The sequence below is a fragment of the Aquila chrysaetos genome, chromosome 9, assembly GCF_900496995.4.
Source record: "Aquila chrysaetos chrysaetos chromosome 9, bAquChr1.4, whole genome shotgun sequence".
Lineage (NCBI taxonomy): Eukaryota > Metazoa > Chordata > Aves > Accipitriformes > Accipitridae > Aquila > Aquila chrysaetos.
Window position 1 is genome coordinate 2,701,243 of NC_044012.1, and position 18,120 is coordinate 2,719,362.

An 18,120-nucleotide genomic window follows, 5' to 3' on the forward strand; every position below is an offset into this window, starting at 1 on the left:
TCATCGTCTGTTCTGTATTGGCAAAACTTCTGCTTTCATGCTCCACCAATACCATGGGTGGGTCCAACCAGTACTAAACGGCCCTGGGCACGTTGTGTCTGTCAGCAAGACAGAAAGGCTAAAGACACACATGTTCTTACAAATGTAGGTCTCTGAAGGATGGGGGAGTGGGAATGGGAGCGTATCAAATGCTTCAGCTTCTGCTGGGAAACAGCTGCTGGCCCAACAGCTGCAGCATCCTTCATCACTAACCCACAGTGACTTAACATTACAGACAAACAAGAAGAGAGCTTTGAAACGTGCTCCACCTTGAAGGGATTGGGGAGCAGTGCTCCTACTGCTTGCAGGAGTAATTCTTGCAGCTCTCCCTTCCAACAAGACTGAACACCTGATAGCAAAATGCAGCGCTGCTGGGGTGGGGGTGGCTGCTCTTATGGAGGAGGGAAGGGGTTGGATGTTGTTGGATGTTAAAACAAGTGAGCCTGTAAGAGAGCCTGAACCTTGCTAGACTATCAGTGCTGTTAATAGTGTACCCAAATTGGGGATAAAAGGAAATAGGCAGACGGTAAGGATTGCGAGTTTACCAGGTAGCAGCGTAGTTGAGCAAGTAACACCTGTGCATAAATGTGAGTCTCTCTAAACACATCTAGACACCTCCAGATGGGGAATGCGCAATCCACCACACCATTTCTAAGCCATCCATCCAACAAAAGCTTTTGGGCAACACTCGGCATCTCTCAACTTCTAGAAAGCGAAGTTTCCTTTAACATTACGGAGCATGACCTCTGAGATGCTTCGAGTGAAGGGACACAGCTCACGATGTATCCGAGTTACTTATTCAGACCTTCGGGCACTGATTAGTAGCCGTGGGGTATCATTGCCTGTTGAAACGTAATGAGGTGATTATGCATACGCAGGAAAAACAGGTTGGTGGTAGTGCTGAAGCTAAGTGCCTATGGGTTAATATTAGTTGAAACAGACCAATAAAAGGAACTCAAGAGCTTGAAATGCCTCTGAGGGAAGCATAGTCCTGGTGGATCTGTTACTCAAAGGCACGTTATCCAGTCCTTGCTGTGCTCAGGGTTGTCTTCAGTGGAGAGCTGGTCAAGGAGCCTGGCTGTGAAGGTCAGCAATAGGCAAGTGATGCAGTTCATTTAGGGGCTGTGCAAGGAGTTAACCAGTTTCCCTACGCCAGGAAAACTTGCCACCATGTCAAGATCCTGCAAGGCCCATCTTCTGTGCAAACAATTTACCCATGCGCAGCAAAGCTGTGCAGCATGGGCGGGAGATCCAGTCTGGCCTCTGCTCTGTTCTGCTTTAGCACAAATCTCTGGAGCCAACCTCACCCTATGACAGTTTTAAAAAATTCCTACTTTTCCATCCTCCCTTAACTTGGCAAAGCCTGTCAGGACATGTAATTAGTCCTTGGGTTTCAATTAAGACCATCATGGATATGACATTATTTCTCCTCTCACCCCTCCCCTTCTGTTGCAGTCTGGATTTTTTTTTTTTTCCAGCAGTACTTCATAACTCCGCACAAGGTAAATAGAAGCTGCAACAGCTCAGTATCTGTGAAAGATCAGGCCCTGGAGAGTCCCAACGCTCTCGGAGAATCTAGGTCTCGGGTACAAGCAAACCAGACGCCAGATGGGCTGGTGAGAAGCTGACGTGGCACGAGCAGGCGGAGGATTTTTCTTATTCCTTCCTTCTTGCCTTCTCCAAAGATGTGGTGTCGAACCGGCCCATCGCTCACACAGGTGGGGGCTGGCCGGAGGACCTGGGTGTCCCCAGGGAGGGACAGGTCCCCTTTTCCCAATGGCTTTGCTGCGATGGCAGGAGGTGGACTGGTTCCTTGAGCCCCAACCCCTCCTTGTGTTTCAGGTGCTGCTTGTTCTGCTGTGGGAACATAATACCATCACAGCCTAAAAAAAATTACATAAACCTTCAGCTGTTCACATGCATCTGTCAGTGTGGACATAAAACAGCAGGTACGGACAATTTACACAGATTTATATGCCATGATGATAGACATTTTAATGTGCTTTAGGTAGATATGCATGAATCCAGGGCTCATAAGGCAGGGAAATATACTGAATTACCTCTCTCTCTGGGCTACTTCTCAAGACTATTTCTGGCCTTGGGCAAATGTGAAAAGCCCAGAACTAAGACAAATTGCTCAGTTCCCTGTGATTAATAAAGGAATCATTATTTTTAAACACGTGGTTTGGGAGCCAGTGAATATTAGTCTTCGGCTATCTTTCATACTGAACAAACCTCACCTCGACTGAGGTTTTATCCCATGGAACAAAGAGATGAAAAATTGGAGTTGCATTTGTGTTTGTACATAACTGCTGGTACATGGGCAAGAGCAGGAATAACTAGTCGGTCACCAGTGTGAAAAAGCTAGTCATGAAATCACTAGGACTTTTATTTGATGGATAACAAGAGGCATTTTTGTGCTGTTTTATATATATCTAAATATCTTACTGTGTTTGCATGTAACTGTTTAAGCTGCTTCTGGCAGGACCTTTGTGTCATGCACTTGAACGTACAAAAACATCCTCGAGAGTCTTTACAAAGAGTTGCAACCAGGATTACAAAACACATGGATGAGTTCCTAGGGCTGCAATCACAATATGGTATTATTTGGTTTGTTTCAAGTATGCAGCAAGCATTCAAGAGTAAAAAAGACGACTAAGGACCCAAAAGTTAAAAACGGAAGAAAAAAAAAAAAAAAAAAAAGGAAAAGGTACAAAGACGACGGACAGTTACTGTGGAAAATGAAATTAAAAAGCTACTGGGGTCTTGCTGCCTTCAGTTATCGTTTACCCTGTCCACCCATAGCCCTCTGCCTGAAAAGGGAAAGGAAGAAAAAGAGGAAGAAAAACTGCGACAGGAGGGAATAAGACCATGTAAGGAAAAGAACTGAATTTAACTGGCACATGCTCTAATCCTTAGTTTATTTCTGGTTAAAAATATAGCAATCCAGTGCAGTGTAATAAGAAATCTGCTGAAAAGGTAGCAGAGAAACAGCTAAAACAGAAGCAAAGCAAAGCTGAGTCCACAAGTCAGGGCTGTACCCAACAACTCTGGATGTGAAATGTTGAGGAAGATTTTTTTTTCCCTCCTTCCCCCCCCCCCCCCCCCCCAAATATATCTGTGTATGGGTTTCATCCCACCCTCGGGTTGCTGCCACACTTGCATCCCTTCTCCTGTTGAACGGAGCTGCAGTGGGTAGAACTGAGGGTGGAATTTGGTCCCTGGATGTACCAAATCCCAAACAAACCATTTGAACCGTACCTGGTGCTGGTGGATCACCGGCAAAGCCGATCTCCACGGCGGGGAAAGACGGCATGGGGAGGGGAGGAAACAGTACAGTCATTTTTGAAAAGCGAGGGGATGTCGGCCATTTCCAAGCAATTGAGCTAAGACCACACTCTTGTGATTGGGACCATAACAGCTTAGAACAGGGATACGGCATCTTTAATGAGTATGCATATTATCAGTGGGGACAGGGGAGGGGAGAAAATCAAGGCAGGCATATTACAAAGATGGTATAAACGAACAAATTAAATGACATAGAAAAAAAAAAAAGAAAATAATACATCCTTAGAGGCTGCCATTGCCAATGATGTTTGGTTTTTTGTTTTTCTTTTTTTTTTCTTTTTTTTTTTTTTTTTTTTTTTACAGGGACATGTTGGAAGCTGGAATATACATCCTGCATTACAAAGTGCAAAATACTACATGCTCAGAGCCCAAGCATGATGTCTGAAACAGTCCACAGCAAGATGTAAGAGACAAACCCACCACCCTCTCCCTCCTCTCTGGGACATGCTCCAGTACTCCTCCCCAGATGCCTTTGGAAAACAGTTTTATCTTATTTTGCTTTATTTTGTTTTATTGTTATCCTAAGTGGATCAGAATTGAGCCCTCTCTGCCTGATCCCTCCCCACCAGTCCGCTCCCTGGCATCTCTGTCCATGCACATGTTTGGGATGGGATGCCCAAGTAATGCTGCTCGTCGTGTGTTGGCGAGCACGGCACGATGACCAGCAGCTATTCAATTTGTGTTGCTGAAGGTGCCTGCAAGTTTTTTGGGGGAATCCGGGTACACATTTTTACCCAGGAGAAATTGTCTGTGAATTAAAAGTAGCACTGGGTGGTTTTCCAGCCTTGCCATGGGTGGGGAGCAGCCTGGGGAGGAGGAGTGAAGGCAGGAGGGTGGTGGGGCTGCTGCTCACACCTTGTGTTCCCTATTTCCCCCCCTGCCCCAAGAAATTTAGCAAAACACCAATTGCTGCTTTGTTTTAAAAACAAATAACAAAATGGGGCCCGTTGCCCTTCTCCCATCTTTCACGTCTTAGACAGGGTTCATGCCTTCCCCGTGCTCCTTCTCCTCCTTCTTACAGCAACGTTTCTCCATTTGTGAAGGGAGAAGGAAGAAAAGCCTGATTTTGCTTTTCTCTCCCATTTACTTTATCATTAAAGCTGTTGTGGATTTTCCCTGGGAAACTTGGCCTGGAGCATCCCAGGACCCGTACATACTTCAGACAAACTCTCCCCATGGTCCCCTCATCTAGTCTCCATTTTGGGGTTCATTACTGTTGTTATGAATATATTTTTGGAGGGTGAGGGGAAGGGAAATGAGGTTTTATTTTGTTGGGATTCCTTCTCATCCTTTCCAGTGTTGGGGGGGCAGAGTGTTGATAGCATTTTGCCATGCCACACAGCATAGTGTTATACAAGCAAAGAATTTTGGCTAAAATCCAAAAAACATTACCCAGGAAAAAAGGCAAACTGTGAGTGAGACTCAATCGTTTGTTGTTCTTCTGTGAAAAGACTTGGAAATTGTCATAGGACAGTTCGAGTTATGATTTTTCCCTTTTTGTTGTTGTTTGGTTTTTTTTCCCCCATTCATACATGTAACTGTTATTTTTGCAAACAAGACAGTCTTGAATTAGATGAAAAAGTTAATAAACAAAATGGCGACTCCAATATTTAGTAAGATCACCATGACTACCAGGATGGGAGCCGAGCCCTGGAAGAGAAAGAGAAGGAGAGGAGTTAGAACGAGCATTGAAAGTCTGTCTAAGGTTGCCTTGTAGCAGGGGTCGGGCACTGCGCTGGGTCTGGGATATCGCCGGGCAGGCAGGGCTGCAGACGAGCTGATTTACACCCTCCAGCAAACGATCCCAAAGCGCTTGGTAACCCTCACTGAATTTTTGCAGGCTGCTGCCTTAGTGAGGAAGGTGTGAATAAAGATCTCCCCCTTAGAAGTGAGCAAACAGCAGAAGCAGGGACTAAACCCACATCTATTGCCTCCGTCCCTGTGACAATAAACAGGTCACCCCTAGCTCTTTCGTCTAAGCACAATGTCCTCCTAAGGCAGCCCTCCGATTCTGCAAAAGCAGATACAAATGGCACGTAAGTCCCAATGCGAGCCCCGGACCCAGCGTCTGCCAAGCAAAGACCTGGATGCACACCTGCCAGACCCATCGATTAAGACAGCAGTTGCACATGGACTCCCCCATGTCGTGCATATAGGAAATCTGGCTTTAAAAGAAAAACTAAAATCGGTTGCTTAGCCGGGGTGGTCAATGAAAAGGGGAAAAAAAAAAAAAGAAAAAAAAAAAGATTGTATTGGATCATATAGTTGTTTGGGGATGGTTTGGAGGAGTCTTCAAAGGAGATTTCCCAATAAACATTATTGCTTGTACAGTTATCCTGATAACGGCAAAAGTCAGGGCAGCATATGGCGGTCTGTGTTAAGGCAACATTTTGGGAAAGCTCTAATAACCTTTCCTGAGGTTTATAGGGACCAAATTAAGCTCTGGGGACTATGTGGAAACCACTGCAGCAACTCACTTCGCAGCTGGCCCGTGTCAGACACCCACCGTCGGCTGGATTGAAGCGCTCCCCAGAAGCGTCCATTACTTTCCACCGAGCATAAAGGCAGCCCGCACAACTTGTGTTGGAGCTGATGAGGTTGGGGCTGTTGGACCCTATTAGCATCCCAGGAATGATGGGAAGAAGACCACTCAACGTCAGGACTGCAGACAAGCCTCCAACGCATCTTTCTGCAGAACACCGGTCAGAAAAACATCCACCCTGCCACCTCGTCCCTGCCATAAAACATTTGCTGTCCTAAAGTGTTAACGTGGCTGGCATCAGGGTGAGCAAGCGTGTGTGCAGGTAGGTGGTAGCTATTTCCCGGAGTAGCTGGTATCCTCGTCTATTCTTGCTGCAACGGAGCCGTGCCAGCTTTAATCGCCTGGAATGGTACAAATGCTTTTCTCTATGCTCCTGTCCTCGTAACAAAGCTGTTGGGTTGGCATGGGGCAGGGGTGGGTGCCCTTTCTAAGCAAGTCCTTGTACCACTCTGCCGAGCTGCTGGGAAGAAAAGCAAAAAAAAAAAAAAAAAAGAAAAAGCTCCTTGCTGGCCAGAGATTGTTTCTCTTCTGAGCAGGCTGATTCAGTTCGCATTTGGGAGTGGGTGGGAGCGAGGATGCTGGAGCTTGCTGGAAAGGCATATTTGTAGCTTAGCAACAGGGTCAAAGGAAGCCAACCAAATGGAGGGATTGCGGAGAGCCTCTCCTGGCAGCCAGGTATCCACGCCTGACTGCTTCCAGCAAATCTCTCCGCCTGCACCACGCAAAGCCTTTCAAAGGCAGAAACCACCCCCCTGTTGCCATTCCTCTCCCCCCTCCCCGGCCTTGCCGCTGCCAAGGACTGCGTTGCGGTGTGTTATTTACATTTGGGGGGTTTAGCTTCATTTCAGAAGATTATTGGGTTTTACGATTTTTGAGCTCGTGTTAATATAATAACAGATTGCAAGTGATTATCACTGTCATTGTTTCTGTTGGCAGGGCACCACAGAGACACAAAATGCACTTGGTTCCCTCCACCTCGCAGCCAGGGGAGGACTTAACTGCTCTCTCTCGCACTTCCATTAGCCTTGGTCCACTCGCCATTTGATTTCCCTTGCCAAAGATGCGGCGACCATTTCTGCCCCTGCTCTGCTCAGACTACTAGATCGTTTCAACACCATGAAGGAAATAAAGTTGTATACCAGCTGACGCGAGCCCAGGATAATCTGGAGGCTGCTTTCTCCTCCCTGACAAAAGGCACAGAGCAGGACTGGCTGCTTCTTAATTCCCTGGTGTTTTGAGCTTTACCCTCGCAAACACGGACACTTTGGGTTGGACCTGTTGGACGTACCGACATCGCAACACTGCGGTACTAGTGTTCAGATGATGCTGAGGGGATGGTGTCCAGGGAGGGAGCACACCCTTCATTTATACACCAGTACATCAAAGTCATGCCCTCATCTAGAAAAATGGGGGGAGTCAACAAACTAAGCAACGTGCACCTACCCACTTATATCAGCAGCAACTGGATTCCCGTGCACGAATGTTTTGCTCAGCTCCCTGGTTCAGTCTGCACCTATTTGCATCCTGCATCCCCTCTTCAACATACAGGCAGGAGAAAATGCTTGCTTTGCCACCGCATATGCGGGGTCTTCCACATTTGCCAGCAAAAGCATCCCAGAAATAGGATGATCAGGGAGGGGAGGGGGTCTCTGCAAACTGAACAGCTCAAATCCGACTGTCTGACAACCTCCGAATTCTGCTTCCTTTTTACAGTTCCCTCTTCTTAACACCCTCTTCCCCGTGCTAACTCCGACAAGGGCTCTCCACGCAGCAGTCGCAGGTACGGCTGCTCCCCCCCGGTGAGACGCCGGCGCATCTTGGCAGGGGCTGGAGTCCTGCCTGTGGCAGCTGGTGGATAAGCAGCTTTGCGACTCTGAAGCTTCTGTTTTAGCTCCAATTATGAATCCTGCTGCACTTCTAAATGCTTATGTCTGGCTTATTTCTAACTTGTAAGGTCTTTGTGCCTTAACCTCTGCTCAGAGGAAACGCTTGCCCTTCTCCCCTTTGATGGCAAGGATGTCCTGGGATATGTGTCATCTCTTCCTAAGAAGCGACTCCTGCTCGGTGCCCGGGCAGAAGATGAATCACTGCTGGGTTTGTGCTTTGGAAGAGATGTTTTGCTGAGCCCAGCCTGGCAATAGGTCAGTGAACTCCCTTTTACTGCAGCTACAGCCAGCATTTTAGAACTAGCAGCTTTTCTTCACGCCACATGCTAGCCCTCCAACGTGAGCCACCCACTTCTAGAAAGAAGAGGCATAGCCCTTGGTTTGCAACTTTGCATATTGCTTTAATACTTCGGTGGTGCTTTATCTCATCTTTGGCCTCCTTGAGACTTAGAGAAGCCCAAAGAAATCCCCGAGGCCAGCGGTATCGCAGGCTCTGGGGTGCTACAAAGCCAGAGGTTGAGCTGATTTTCTGAGCGTGGGGTTTGTGTGTCAAAGACAGTAAGCAACCCGCAAAGCTTTTCTTTTTTATCTTTTTTTTTTTAAAAAAAAAAAAAGCTACAACACTCTCTTTAGCCCTGAAATAGTAGTGCTAAAGCAGGCCGTCAGGAACTGCAGAGATTTGTTTAAACTACCCTGCCTGTCATTCAGGAGACGGGGCTCCGCTGCGAAACGCCGTGCTGCCTCCCAGCACAGTGCCCGCAAGTCCAGAACCTGCTTTACTGGGAAGCAGATGCCAGTTGGCAGCGTCCTCTCACCCAATTTTAGCTGTCTAAATGTTAGACATCTAGTCTGCGCTAACCATCTAGGCTGTCTGTAGACCAAGTGACGTGAGATGAATTCCACCCAGAATGGTTACCAGCCTGGCTCCAGGAAAGGAAGAATTAAATCAAGCTCTGGTGCGCCTAAGCATCATCCAGCACACTGGGTGATGGCAAATTTCATCAGCAAAACAAGGCAGCTCTGGGGCTGGGATTTTTTGTTTTTATTTTTTATAATAAGATCCCTGGACTCCTTCACAGGAGGAGGAAAACATCTGCCAAGGATGGGCAACGTACACCAGTATCAGCTAGGCAAAAGGGTCCTTCTGTATCAACAGGGATAGTCTCCAAGGACTTTTAAGATTTCCACCAAAGTTTAGAGAGCTGGAACGTAGACCCAAACCCATGGAAAGACTAAAATGTGAATAAACTCTTGTTACGGCACAGGAGTAATAATAGTAATTGTAGCTGTAGAAGTAATGAGTGAAGTTTTCTTCCAGCCTGTGGTTTTTGGGCACCCACCAGCTCTGATGGTGGCTGCAGCCGAGCACCACCGTTTCTGCCCCTCTGTCCTGTTTGGTTTTATCCTTTAACTGTTGTGTAGCAACTCAGGAGTCTTACTGGGAATACGAGGGACAGCTGGTTTACAACTACAATTGTAGCATAATTAATTTAAGCATTAACAATCCATTATTATCTGTTATCGCAGGGTACAAGCTCTGCCTCTCTGCCATGGAAACCATAGTGAAGGTTACCTAGGAATCCCTCTGGGATCTATTAAGTGTAATTACTAAGGACTTGGATCAGCAAAAAATATATATGCATTGTTTTTCAGCCTCAGCATTGCGGAAAGTGCTGAAAACTTAGCAGCTCTGTGACATTTGTGCTGAATTGTCACATAATTGCCAGGAACAGGCTGCTGTGAAACGGTTAAGGAGCATTTAGCAAAAGAAACATAAGGGATTCACTTTGCTTTCTCCAGTGTTATTACAGCATCTCCCGTGACTCGAGGAAGGGAGCCCAGGAGATGCTGAATGTGCCCGTGTAAGAGGAACGGGCGCTTGATACCAGCGTGCAACTGAGTCGGTGGTATGGAAAAACCTGCTTCTGCAGAAAAAGGTGGCTAAAGTGAACCATCCCGAGATGGTGTCTCTTAATGAACTGTTTTGTCACCTCTGGTTCAGTCCTCACGGTACAGGTGCCTGCGTAGCCGGATTGAGCTGTATGTTTGGCACTGTATGTATGTTTTTAAGATTTTTGGTTCTCGTGCGGTCAAAACCTGGCATTTGACCCCAACATTTCAAAGCTAGAAGATGTGGAGCTGGGCCCAAAACCCTAAAATGAATCCTGGATGACAGGAGCAAAGTCAGCGAGGTGCTGTCTTCAGGTACATCAAAGGGCCCCTGAGATTAAAAGGGTTTAAAAGGACCCTGTCAAGTTAAACATCACATTTTTCTCTGAACGTTATTTACCTCGTGTTGTTACAAGTAATGCCTGCGATGTCTATACATGAAAGAGATTACAGGAAGAACGGTTTCTGATTATTATTTGTTTTAAAAAGAGACATCCCCCAAACCGTTTGCTTTGTGCATGTGACGGCTCTTCCCGTGCACGCTGCAGCCCCTGCAGCGATGCTCAGACCTGGCTCATCTCTAGAGGTGTGACGGCAAGCGGGTGTCTGCAGGACTGATCCTCCTCCTTATTCCCATGTAATTATAGCTTGTACTTGTACGGACATGCGTACGTGCCACGGCCATTTGGGATTGGGGTTTCAACTTGTTTGACTGAAACGAGAGAAATAAGGAAAATGCAGACATGCCTGTGTAAGGAGACCTGGGGAAGGCTCCTGATGGGGAAAAAAAAAACCAGAGGGAAAAACCTGAAGCGGGAAGACTGAGAGGACCACAGGGTTTAGTCCCAAGGAGGCTAACCACAGCAAAGTCCCCAGGCCCCTTTGCCAGCAGTCTGGTCCAAAGGCAGACAGACGGGAGCATCTCTGTGTACGCCATCGAGCCCCGACCGAGATGCAGGTGAAGCTTCAAAATTCAAACAGCGGGTGCCCGTTCGGGACAGAGGAAACCGCCAGCTCTTACTTTTATCTCATTTTACACTCTTTAGGGCTAAAGGTGCCTAACTTTTCTGAAGGAAATGCTCCACCTCGAGGTCAATCCCTTCAAGAATAACCCCACAGCTGCTGGAAAAGGGAGCATCCGTCACCCGCATCGGCAGGGAGGTACCACTTCTGGGGCGAGTTGCCGCGTTCCATCCCAGCCCACCTTGCTCCATCAAAGCCTGGGCTGAGCCCCCTGCCCGGGTACCCTCCCTCTCCGGCTGCACGGCACGCTCCGGCAGAGCCCTGCGCTGATTTGCAGATTGGCTGCCTCCTCCTCACTTTCCCCAGCGACAACGAAACCTGCTCAGAATATCTTGATGGAAAATAACGCCCCTCGCACAGAAAGCGAGCGAGGAAGATGCTGCAGCTGCTGGAATCCCTCCCCGCCTCCCCGGCGGGTACCTGGAGGTGACAAGGGGGTCTCTCCGAGATCCCCAACCCAGCAGATGCCTTGCAAACTCCATTTGCTGCAACCGTTTTCCCTGCTTTGTTTGCACTAAGAAGCAGTACCGTTAGCAAACAGCTGAGAGCACTGAGATTTTATCCGACAGCATGTGACAATGGAAGAAAATGTCAGGGGTGGCTGGGGTGGGTTTTTTTTTGGCTGCTGCCCTACCGTCGCGCTTTCTCGATGAGATGAGACAGGGGGATTTTAAAGGGCCAAGTCTCTAGCCTACTCGCATCTCCAGGGTGCCTTTAGTGAGACTACAACATGTCCCTAGAAGTCTTCATCTAAATGTCTGTGATTGCTCCTGCTAAATGAGGACAGGCAGATGAATCAGGCTCCGTTCGTGCCTGAATACTGGCCCTTCTCGCAGGCATGCTGAGGACCTCTGTGCCTAAAACACTTCTTTTCCCTTTTAGAAACTGCAGATGTTCAGCACCTGCAGAAAAGGAGATATATTCTTTTTTTTTTTTTTCCCTAACCCTAAAAATGTGATGTGTTTTGTGCTGATGGATAAAAGGGTTGCTGGCATTTTAGAAAGCCTCTTTACCTTTCCAGTGTCTCAACACTTCCTTTTTTCCTTTCCCATTTTAGATCTTCTCAAAGGCTCTAGGAACCTGTGAAGCATTCAGGCACAGGCTTGAGCTTTGCGTCTCGTGGGCCTTTAAGGCCAGAAAGGCCGATGACGTTCATATAAGTCCCTTAATCCGACAACACCGACACCGGTCCTGGCGCGTTGGTTTCCGTTTTCATCTGGCCGAACGATGACAATTGATGTGAGTTTGTTCTGTGCGTGCAGGGGTCAGTGCACACAGAGACACGGAGAGATCAGGTGACTTTAAATGTAATTTTAAAGCGTTTGTATGACTGTAGCGCCGGCTTCATGACCCTGAAACCCCAAAGTCCCCTGATAGTGAACACCAAGCAGCAGTGAATTTCATCAATGTTATTGAGCGGTGGCCTCAAGAAATGACCTTTATAAGAGCAACTTTCAATTACTAATGTGCAGCCCTAATGAAGGGTGATTCTGGGAGCCTCTTTTTAAGGGACTGGTGAAAAATGAATGAGAAGAACAAAGTTCCTGTAGCTCATACAGCAACCTATACATCTGACTCCTCTGCAGAGGACTGCATCCCCACCTGGGCACACATGGCAAGAGGCTGGGCACCAAGGGACCCCCCCCCAGCTGCTCCAGCCTCATTTCTAAGACAGAAATCAAGAGGTGTGGGGAGAGAAGTGATAATTTTAAGACTGCATTTTTGCAAGACCTGCATCCCCATTCCGTTCCCGCGAGCACTGCCAGAGGTGTGCTTGCTCTTGAAGCTGGAGCTGACACTCCAACGCAGAGCCAACTCACCGGGCTCATTGATGGCGTGTATAGAGCTGATTTATGGCAGATTATTTCTAAAACAAGCTAACCTGTGAGGGTGACCGCCGTTCTGCGCAGGGATGCTCCAGGTAGGGCAAAAATAGCCCTCCTCAGCTAAGAGCATCCTTCCCGTTCATTGGCAGGCACCTTTGTGAAACAGCCCAGCTGTCTGGGAGATGAGAAATGCCCTTTTCAGCGAGCAGCTTCACAGATGGCAGTGCTGTGGATCACAGGGAAGCAGGCTGTCATGCAAGCTGAAACGGCGTGGGCACATACGCGTGCACGCACACGCGTGCGCACAGCCGGCCCTTCCCGGGAGCTGCGGTTCGCCTGCACGCTGGAGGCGAGCTGCTGGGAGTCGGAAGAGGAGGGGTATTTCAGGCTCGCATGAGAAACGGGGCCGTGGGGAAGTTGGGGAGCCTTCGTTCCGCGCGAAAAGATCTGGAGCATGAGCGGGATGCTGTGGGGTTTTTTTTTTTTTTTTTTTTGCGGGACTGAGCATGCGAGCGTCCCGTGTCACTGAGCGTGCACAGAGGGAGGTGGATGTGGGGACCGTGGGCTAAATCCTTCCCCCTCTGCCTTCCACTCCTCTTCCTCAGGGACTCGCTACGCTCACCGAAGTTTGAAATGCTTTGAGATCCTTGATGGGAGGTGCAGGCAAGGTCACGGCATTAGGCAGGAGGTTGGAACACAAATCACTGCACCTCCCGTTCTTCTCCTACACCTCCTTCTCCCCCTGTCCGACCACCCCCCTCCCTGCCAGGCCACTGGAACAAAACCCTGCTAGCACAGTGCAATTCTTGCTAGAACAAATTGTTGCTGGCATTGTAGGTTATTTAAATCCACATATTATCTCTTCCTCTGTATTACATTAGCTTCCTCCCAAACCTTCGCCATCTGTTCCACCCTCGGTTATGAATGTGAGAAAACTGAACATGCTGCTTCACAGCTACAGCACTTAAAAAGTATGATGTGCATCCTAATGGCTTCTCTGTGCGCCTTTCCATGCACCTTCGTTAGTGCCTGGGATTCACTCAAAATAGCCATTAATGGTATGTTGCATTAGTGGCTATTTACCTCCGGTGTTGCAGCTCAAGCCCTGCTCCCCGGGCGGGAGGTTTAGGTATGATGGCTTCAGCGTGCAGGCTGGGCTCTGCCTGGGAGGTGGGAGCCTCGGCAGCGTGTCTGACTTGGGCTGGCTGGGGAAAGACAGCGGGACAGCCTGTGCCAGCGATGTCCCCGAGGAATGCCTGGCTCTCAGCGAGGAGAAATGGTGGTTTCATTCCTCCTTCGGGACCCGTGGCTCTCCCAGCTCCCTGCTGCCGCATGAGGTCACGTTATCGAAGGTGCTGGACCATCTGGGAGTCCCACAGACTTCAACAGCGTTGACGTCCGTGCAATTACTGCTGCTGCTTTTCCCCTCTGAAAGCCTGACAGGCTCCTAATGCTGCCTGTCATTTCTCTAGTGCTTCACAGGCATCTGTGCTAGCAGGTAAGGACAGCCCGGGCTGGCCTGGGTGATGGTCGTTTGCTCAGTGGAGTGTGCTCAGGGCTGCCTTCCTTGGAGCTCTTTTTTTTTTTTCTGGACTGGCAAGACGCGTCCTACGGTGCAGTCCACTGGCAAACACACTGTGTTCAGCTCTTCTTAAATGCTGTGTGGGTGCTTTCGAGCCTGCGCCGAAGTTTGCAAGATGAATAGGAAGCCAGAAAGCTACAGGGCTGTATGTGTGTGTGGGGGGGTGATTTATCTACAGCCACAGCAGGGAAGCTGTGGCAGATCTGTAGTTTAGTCCTTCCCGCATCCCGGCTGCTCACGGGCTGCAGATGCCATCGCTGCCTCCTCTCTCCCACCCGTTCGCTCTCGTCCCTTGGCCGCAGGTGCCGACCCCTTCGCTCTGCCGGAGGAGCGGGGATGCTGTAGGTACGGCGACAGTAATCATGCGTTACAGAGCACGATGCCTCTAGCCCAAACTTTGGGCGTGACTGACAAATGTCATTTCAGTTTCATGATCCCTGCCTCTCAAACAACCAAGCATCATCTTCTGCTACCTTGACAGGGAGATTTAGCTCCTTTCTTCTGCCAGAGCCTGCGATGTCACCACCTGGGAGTTACAGATTTTCTGTTTCTCCTGCGTAGGTCTGGCCTGGCTGTGGGACACCCAGCAGCACGGGACCCCTCCAGCCCTGCCCTGTGTTTGGCACTGACTCGCCAAGGGGCAATTTGGAGCGGTGGTGGCTTCCCCAACCGCTCCCACCAGACCCCCATCACCTCTCCTAGCAATGCCAAACCAACAGGGAGAACAAGTGAGGAAGCTGATCTCAATGATAAGTCTGGGAATCACCAAAAAACAGGGCTGGAAAGGACCTGAAAATCACACAGCTCAGCCTTCTCCCAGGGCAGGTTCAGCTCTGTCCAAGTTTGAACCGAGCTGCAGATGTCCAACCGGGTCTTAGACCACCTCCTCCCTCCCAGCCACCACGGCCTCTCCAGGCAATTTATTCCAGCCCTCAACTCACTAGTAATGGCAAACGGCTAACCACTGCCTCTAATGCTTGAATTTAAGCCCATTAATTGTGTTCATCGAGAACAGATTATTCCCTTCCACTTTGCAGCACCTGTTTTATGTGTTTGAAGACCGCTCTTTCTCCTCTTCTCTAGCCTCTCTGTCTCTTCCCAGCAGCCTGTTGTTAATGCCCAATGCATCCTTGTCTCTCCCAAAACGAGGAGCCCGGGACTGGATGTCTCACGAGCGGTTATCCTCCAAGTCCCACAAGCTATGGTCCTGCTTAGAAAGCGTGCTTGTGCTCCTCATAGTAATATTGACTGATGTTTGGCTGTAATCTGCTATGTGACCCTGATCTGCTAAGCTCCTGGCTAGCCCACTACCCTTGCTGTACTTGCCTGTTGCTTTCCCTTCCTGGGTATTGCATCCTCTTGTCTGCAGTTTGCTGAGACCCTTTTGCATCGCATCCCCCCCACTGAGGGGCCCGTACCCCCTCCTGGCTCAGCAGCATCCACACACCAAAAAAACCCCTAAGCTGTATCGCATCGTGCAGATCAGTACAGGGAAACCTGAGCAGCGGCCAGCTCAGGAATGCAATCCCTTTGCTCCGTGACCGTGGTTCCCTCCTCCACCTGGGTCAGGTCTCCAGTACAACGCGGTGGCAAGGCCATTGCTTCAACAGACAGTGCCGTCACATAGCGGCAGGGGGACGGAGAGCCGCTGCTGGTTGACGCAATGCCCAGCTACCAGGATTTAAGCACTGACGTTGCAACGGGGTCCCACCACGCTCTCGGGCCAGCGTGACGTTCTGTTGCCATAACCGAACCACAAGGAAGCGTCACCAACACCTCGCCTACTCCTGCAGCTTTTCCACCAGGTGAATGCTCAAAATCCCAGCAATAATGTATTATTAATAATAATGTATTGTTATTGCTGGCCCCGGGGCTGGGTTGCATAACAAACTCAAACTTGCTGCTCACATCCTCCGGTGAAAAACCTGCTATTCCCACCAAGACAGTCTGCGGAGAAAACGCCACACCAACTTCCAGCACATGCTATTATGCAGGTTGGGAGAAGGGAGGAGGGGGGATTCAAGGCACAAACCCACGGTAATTCAGGGGTCAGCTCTGCCGGCAGAGCAACCTTCCTTTCCGCTCCGCTGCAGGACCACAACGGCTCTGCACCGGGTTCCTCGGCCAGATTTCAACACACAATTTCTCCTACTTACCGTACTGGATTTGAGCGCATCCCCATTGTCCTCTTCGGATTCTAGTGCAACAGGTAAGGATTTCTGTGGCGGGGAGAAGGTTAAGTCCCACCTTAGTAGCCGAGGTTCAGCTTTGTCCCCGAATCTCAGGTTTTCCAGTTTCTGCACTGTGGGCTCGGCAGAGGAAGCTGGCCTGAAATTCTCTTTGTTCTGGGACTTAGACCTCAGTCTCTGAACCCCGAAGCCCCGCTCTTCCCCGCGGTGGTCGTCAGCCATGCTCCTGCAGGGTCCCCCTTTGCTATAGTGTCTTTTTTGGGTGTGAATCTCTTGCATATAAGAATCCATCCTCATGAGGGGCTTCATCTCCATCTCGTAATTGCTCATCTTCTCCTCGTCTAGCTCAAGCAGTTTGGAGCTCCCTGAGCTGTGGTTGTGGGACCTGTGGTGGGAAGTCCATGAAACCGTGGCTGGGGAATCTGTCCACCTCTCTCTTTGCTTGTGGTTGGAGGCCGAATGTTTGTGTCCTCCGCTCCGACCTCTGTAGTCTTCAGGGACGGAGGCTGACCCCAGCTGACCGCTGCGCAGCGTCCCGCTTCTCACGCCGCGAGTCCCACCGACCTTCTCTTCGCTCCAGCTGTTGGGTCGCAAGTAATCCCCGCCGCGTCCCTCCAGCAACATCTGGATCTCCCCACCCCTCTCTTCGTCCACCGAGACCTGCCTGGAGAAGTGAGCGCTCTTGTTCCTGCAGGAAGGACCCAGGGGCGGCGTGGAGGAGGGACTGGCAGGGAAGCTCTGCAGCGGGCTGTCATCGGGAGTCAGGTCGGACGGGGTGGTCCCTTTGCGGTACAGCTCCGGACTCTCTTGTTGGAGAGGTGTCCCGGTGGAGAGGACCTCAATGTCATCGCTCGAGTTCTGGCGCTTCGGTCTCTGGCATTCGAGCCCTTTTTGTGTAGTCGTTAAGAGAAAAGAGAGAGGGAGAGAAATGCAACAGGATTATTTCTATTCTGCGGGCGCCCACCAGGTTTTTCACGGCAAAGAATAGGGCTGAGAGTGTTGGAAGGCAGGGGGACCGCGGGGCAAGAGCAGGACAGCAGCAGCGTAGCACAATAAACGGCTTCTGCTACTAGATCGAGAGAAAAGGCATCGCCGGTTTTACACCGAACCCGCTATCACCCCCAGCATCCGCAGAGCAGTGCGGTGCAAGCGGCTGCAGCCCGGCACACGAAACGGTTTGGCATCAGCCACCGGCGTTGTCAAGACAGAGGCATTCTGCACTAAGGTTGTGTTTCTCCACTGCTGTTAACCCAAGGGCTACCAGTCCTTTTAGAACCCCCCCCCAGCACCACCGTGGCTCTCATTTCCAGCTGATTCAAACAGGCTCAAGGGCGGCTGCTCCTTTAGCCCCCGCAGTTCTGGCCGCCCCTGCTGCCGGTGGGCACCCTGCTTGCTTGGGTTCACGCGTGGCAGACCGTTGTGTATGTACTGCAAGTAAAAGGACTTGCAATAGTTGCAATGCGGGGAAGCCACTCGTGATGCAGAGCTGCTCGGGCCCTGCCTGCGCTCTGCCTACAGCCCTGCTTTCCCTGGCAGGTCGCGGGGATGCAGCAGCATGCAGCCCCGCTCGAAAGCAGCTTGCGTTGCTCAACGGCACCATTCCTGCTCTGTGCATGCAGTCAGTCTAACCCCGCTAAGGGGGTCATGTCCCCGTCCATTGACCTTTTTTGGGGGCATCCATCTGGCCACCTTTTTCCGTCAGCTCCAAACCCCGTTTGCAGGCACGAGAGGGGAAATCTGAGATGCAGCCGGTGGTAGCCCACGGCTCACCCCGTGCCCCGCACTCATGTGTACT

General features: G+C 50.0%; 1 protein-coding gene and 1 long non-coding RNA gene across 2 annotated transcripts in view; one reads left to right on the forward strand and one right to left on the reverse strand.

Annotated features, from left to right (window-relative positions):
• Positions 1–490: 490 nt before the first annotated feature.
• Positions 491–3,808, forward strand: LOC115345375. The gene is made up of 4 exons (XR_003924801.2): positions 491–1,757; positions 1,882–1,988; positions 2,662–2,912; positions 3,691–3,808. It is a non-coding gene; the product is annotated as an uncharacterized LOC115345375 (long non-coding RNA).
• JPH3 (junctophilin 3) overlaps positions 2,942–18,120 on the reverse strand; it is a 59,254-nt gene continuing 44,075 nt past the window's right edge. The window contains exons 5-6 of the mRNA XM_030023895.2: positions 16,293–17,212; positions 2,942–5,037 (exon numbers count right to left, since the gene is read on the reverse strand). Coding sequence (XP_029879755.1) covers positions 4,957–5,037; positions 16,293–17,212 — 1,001 coding nt within the window. The 3' untranslated portion in view covers positions 2,942–4,956. The remainder of the gene's footprint in view (positions 5,038–16,292; positions 17,213–18,120) is intronic.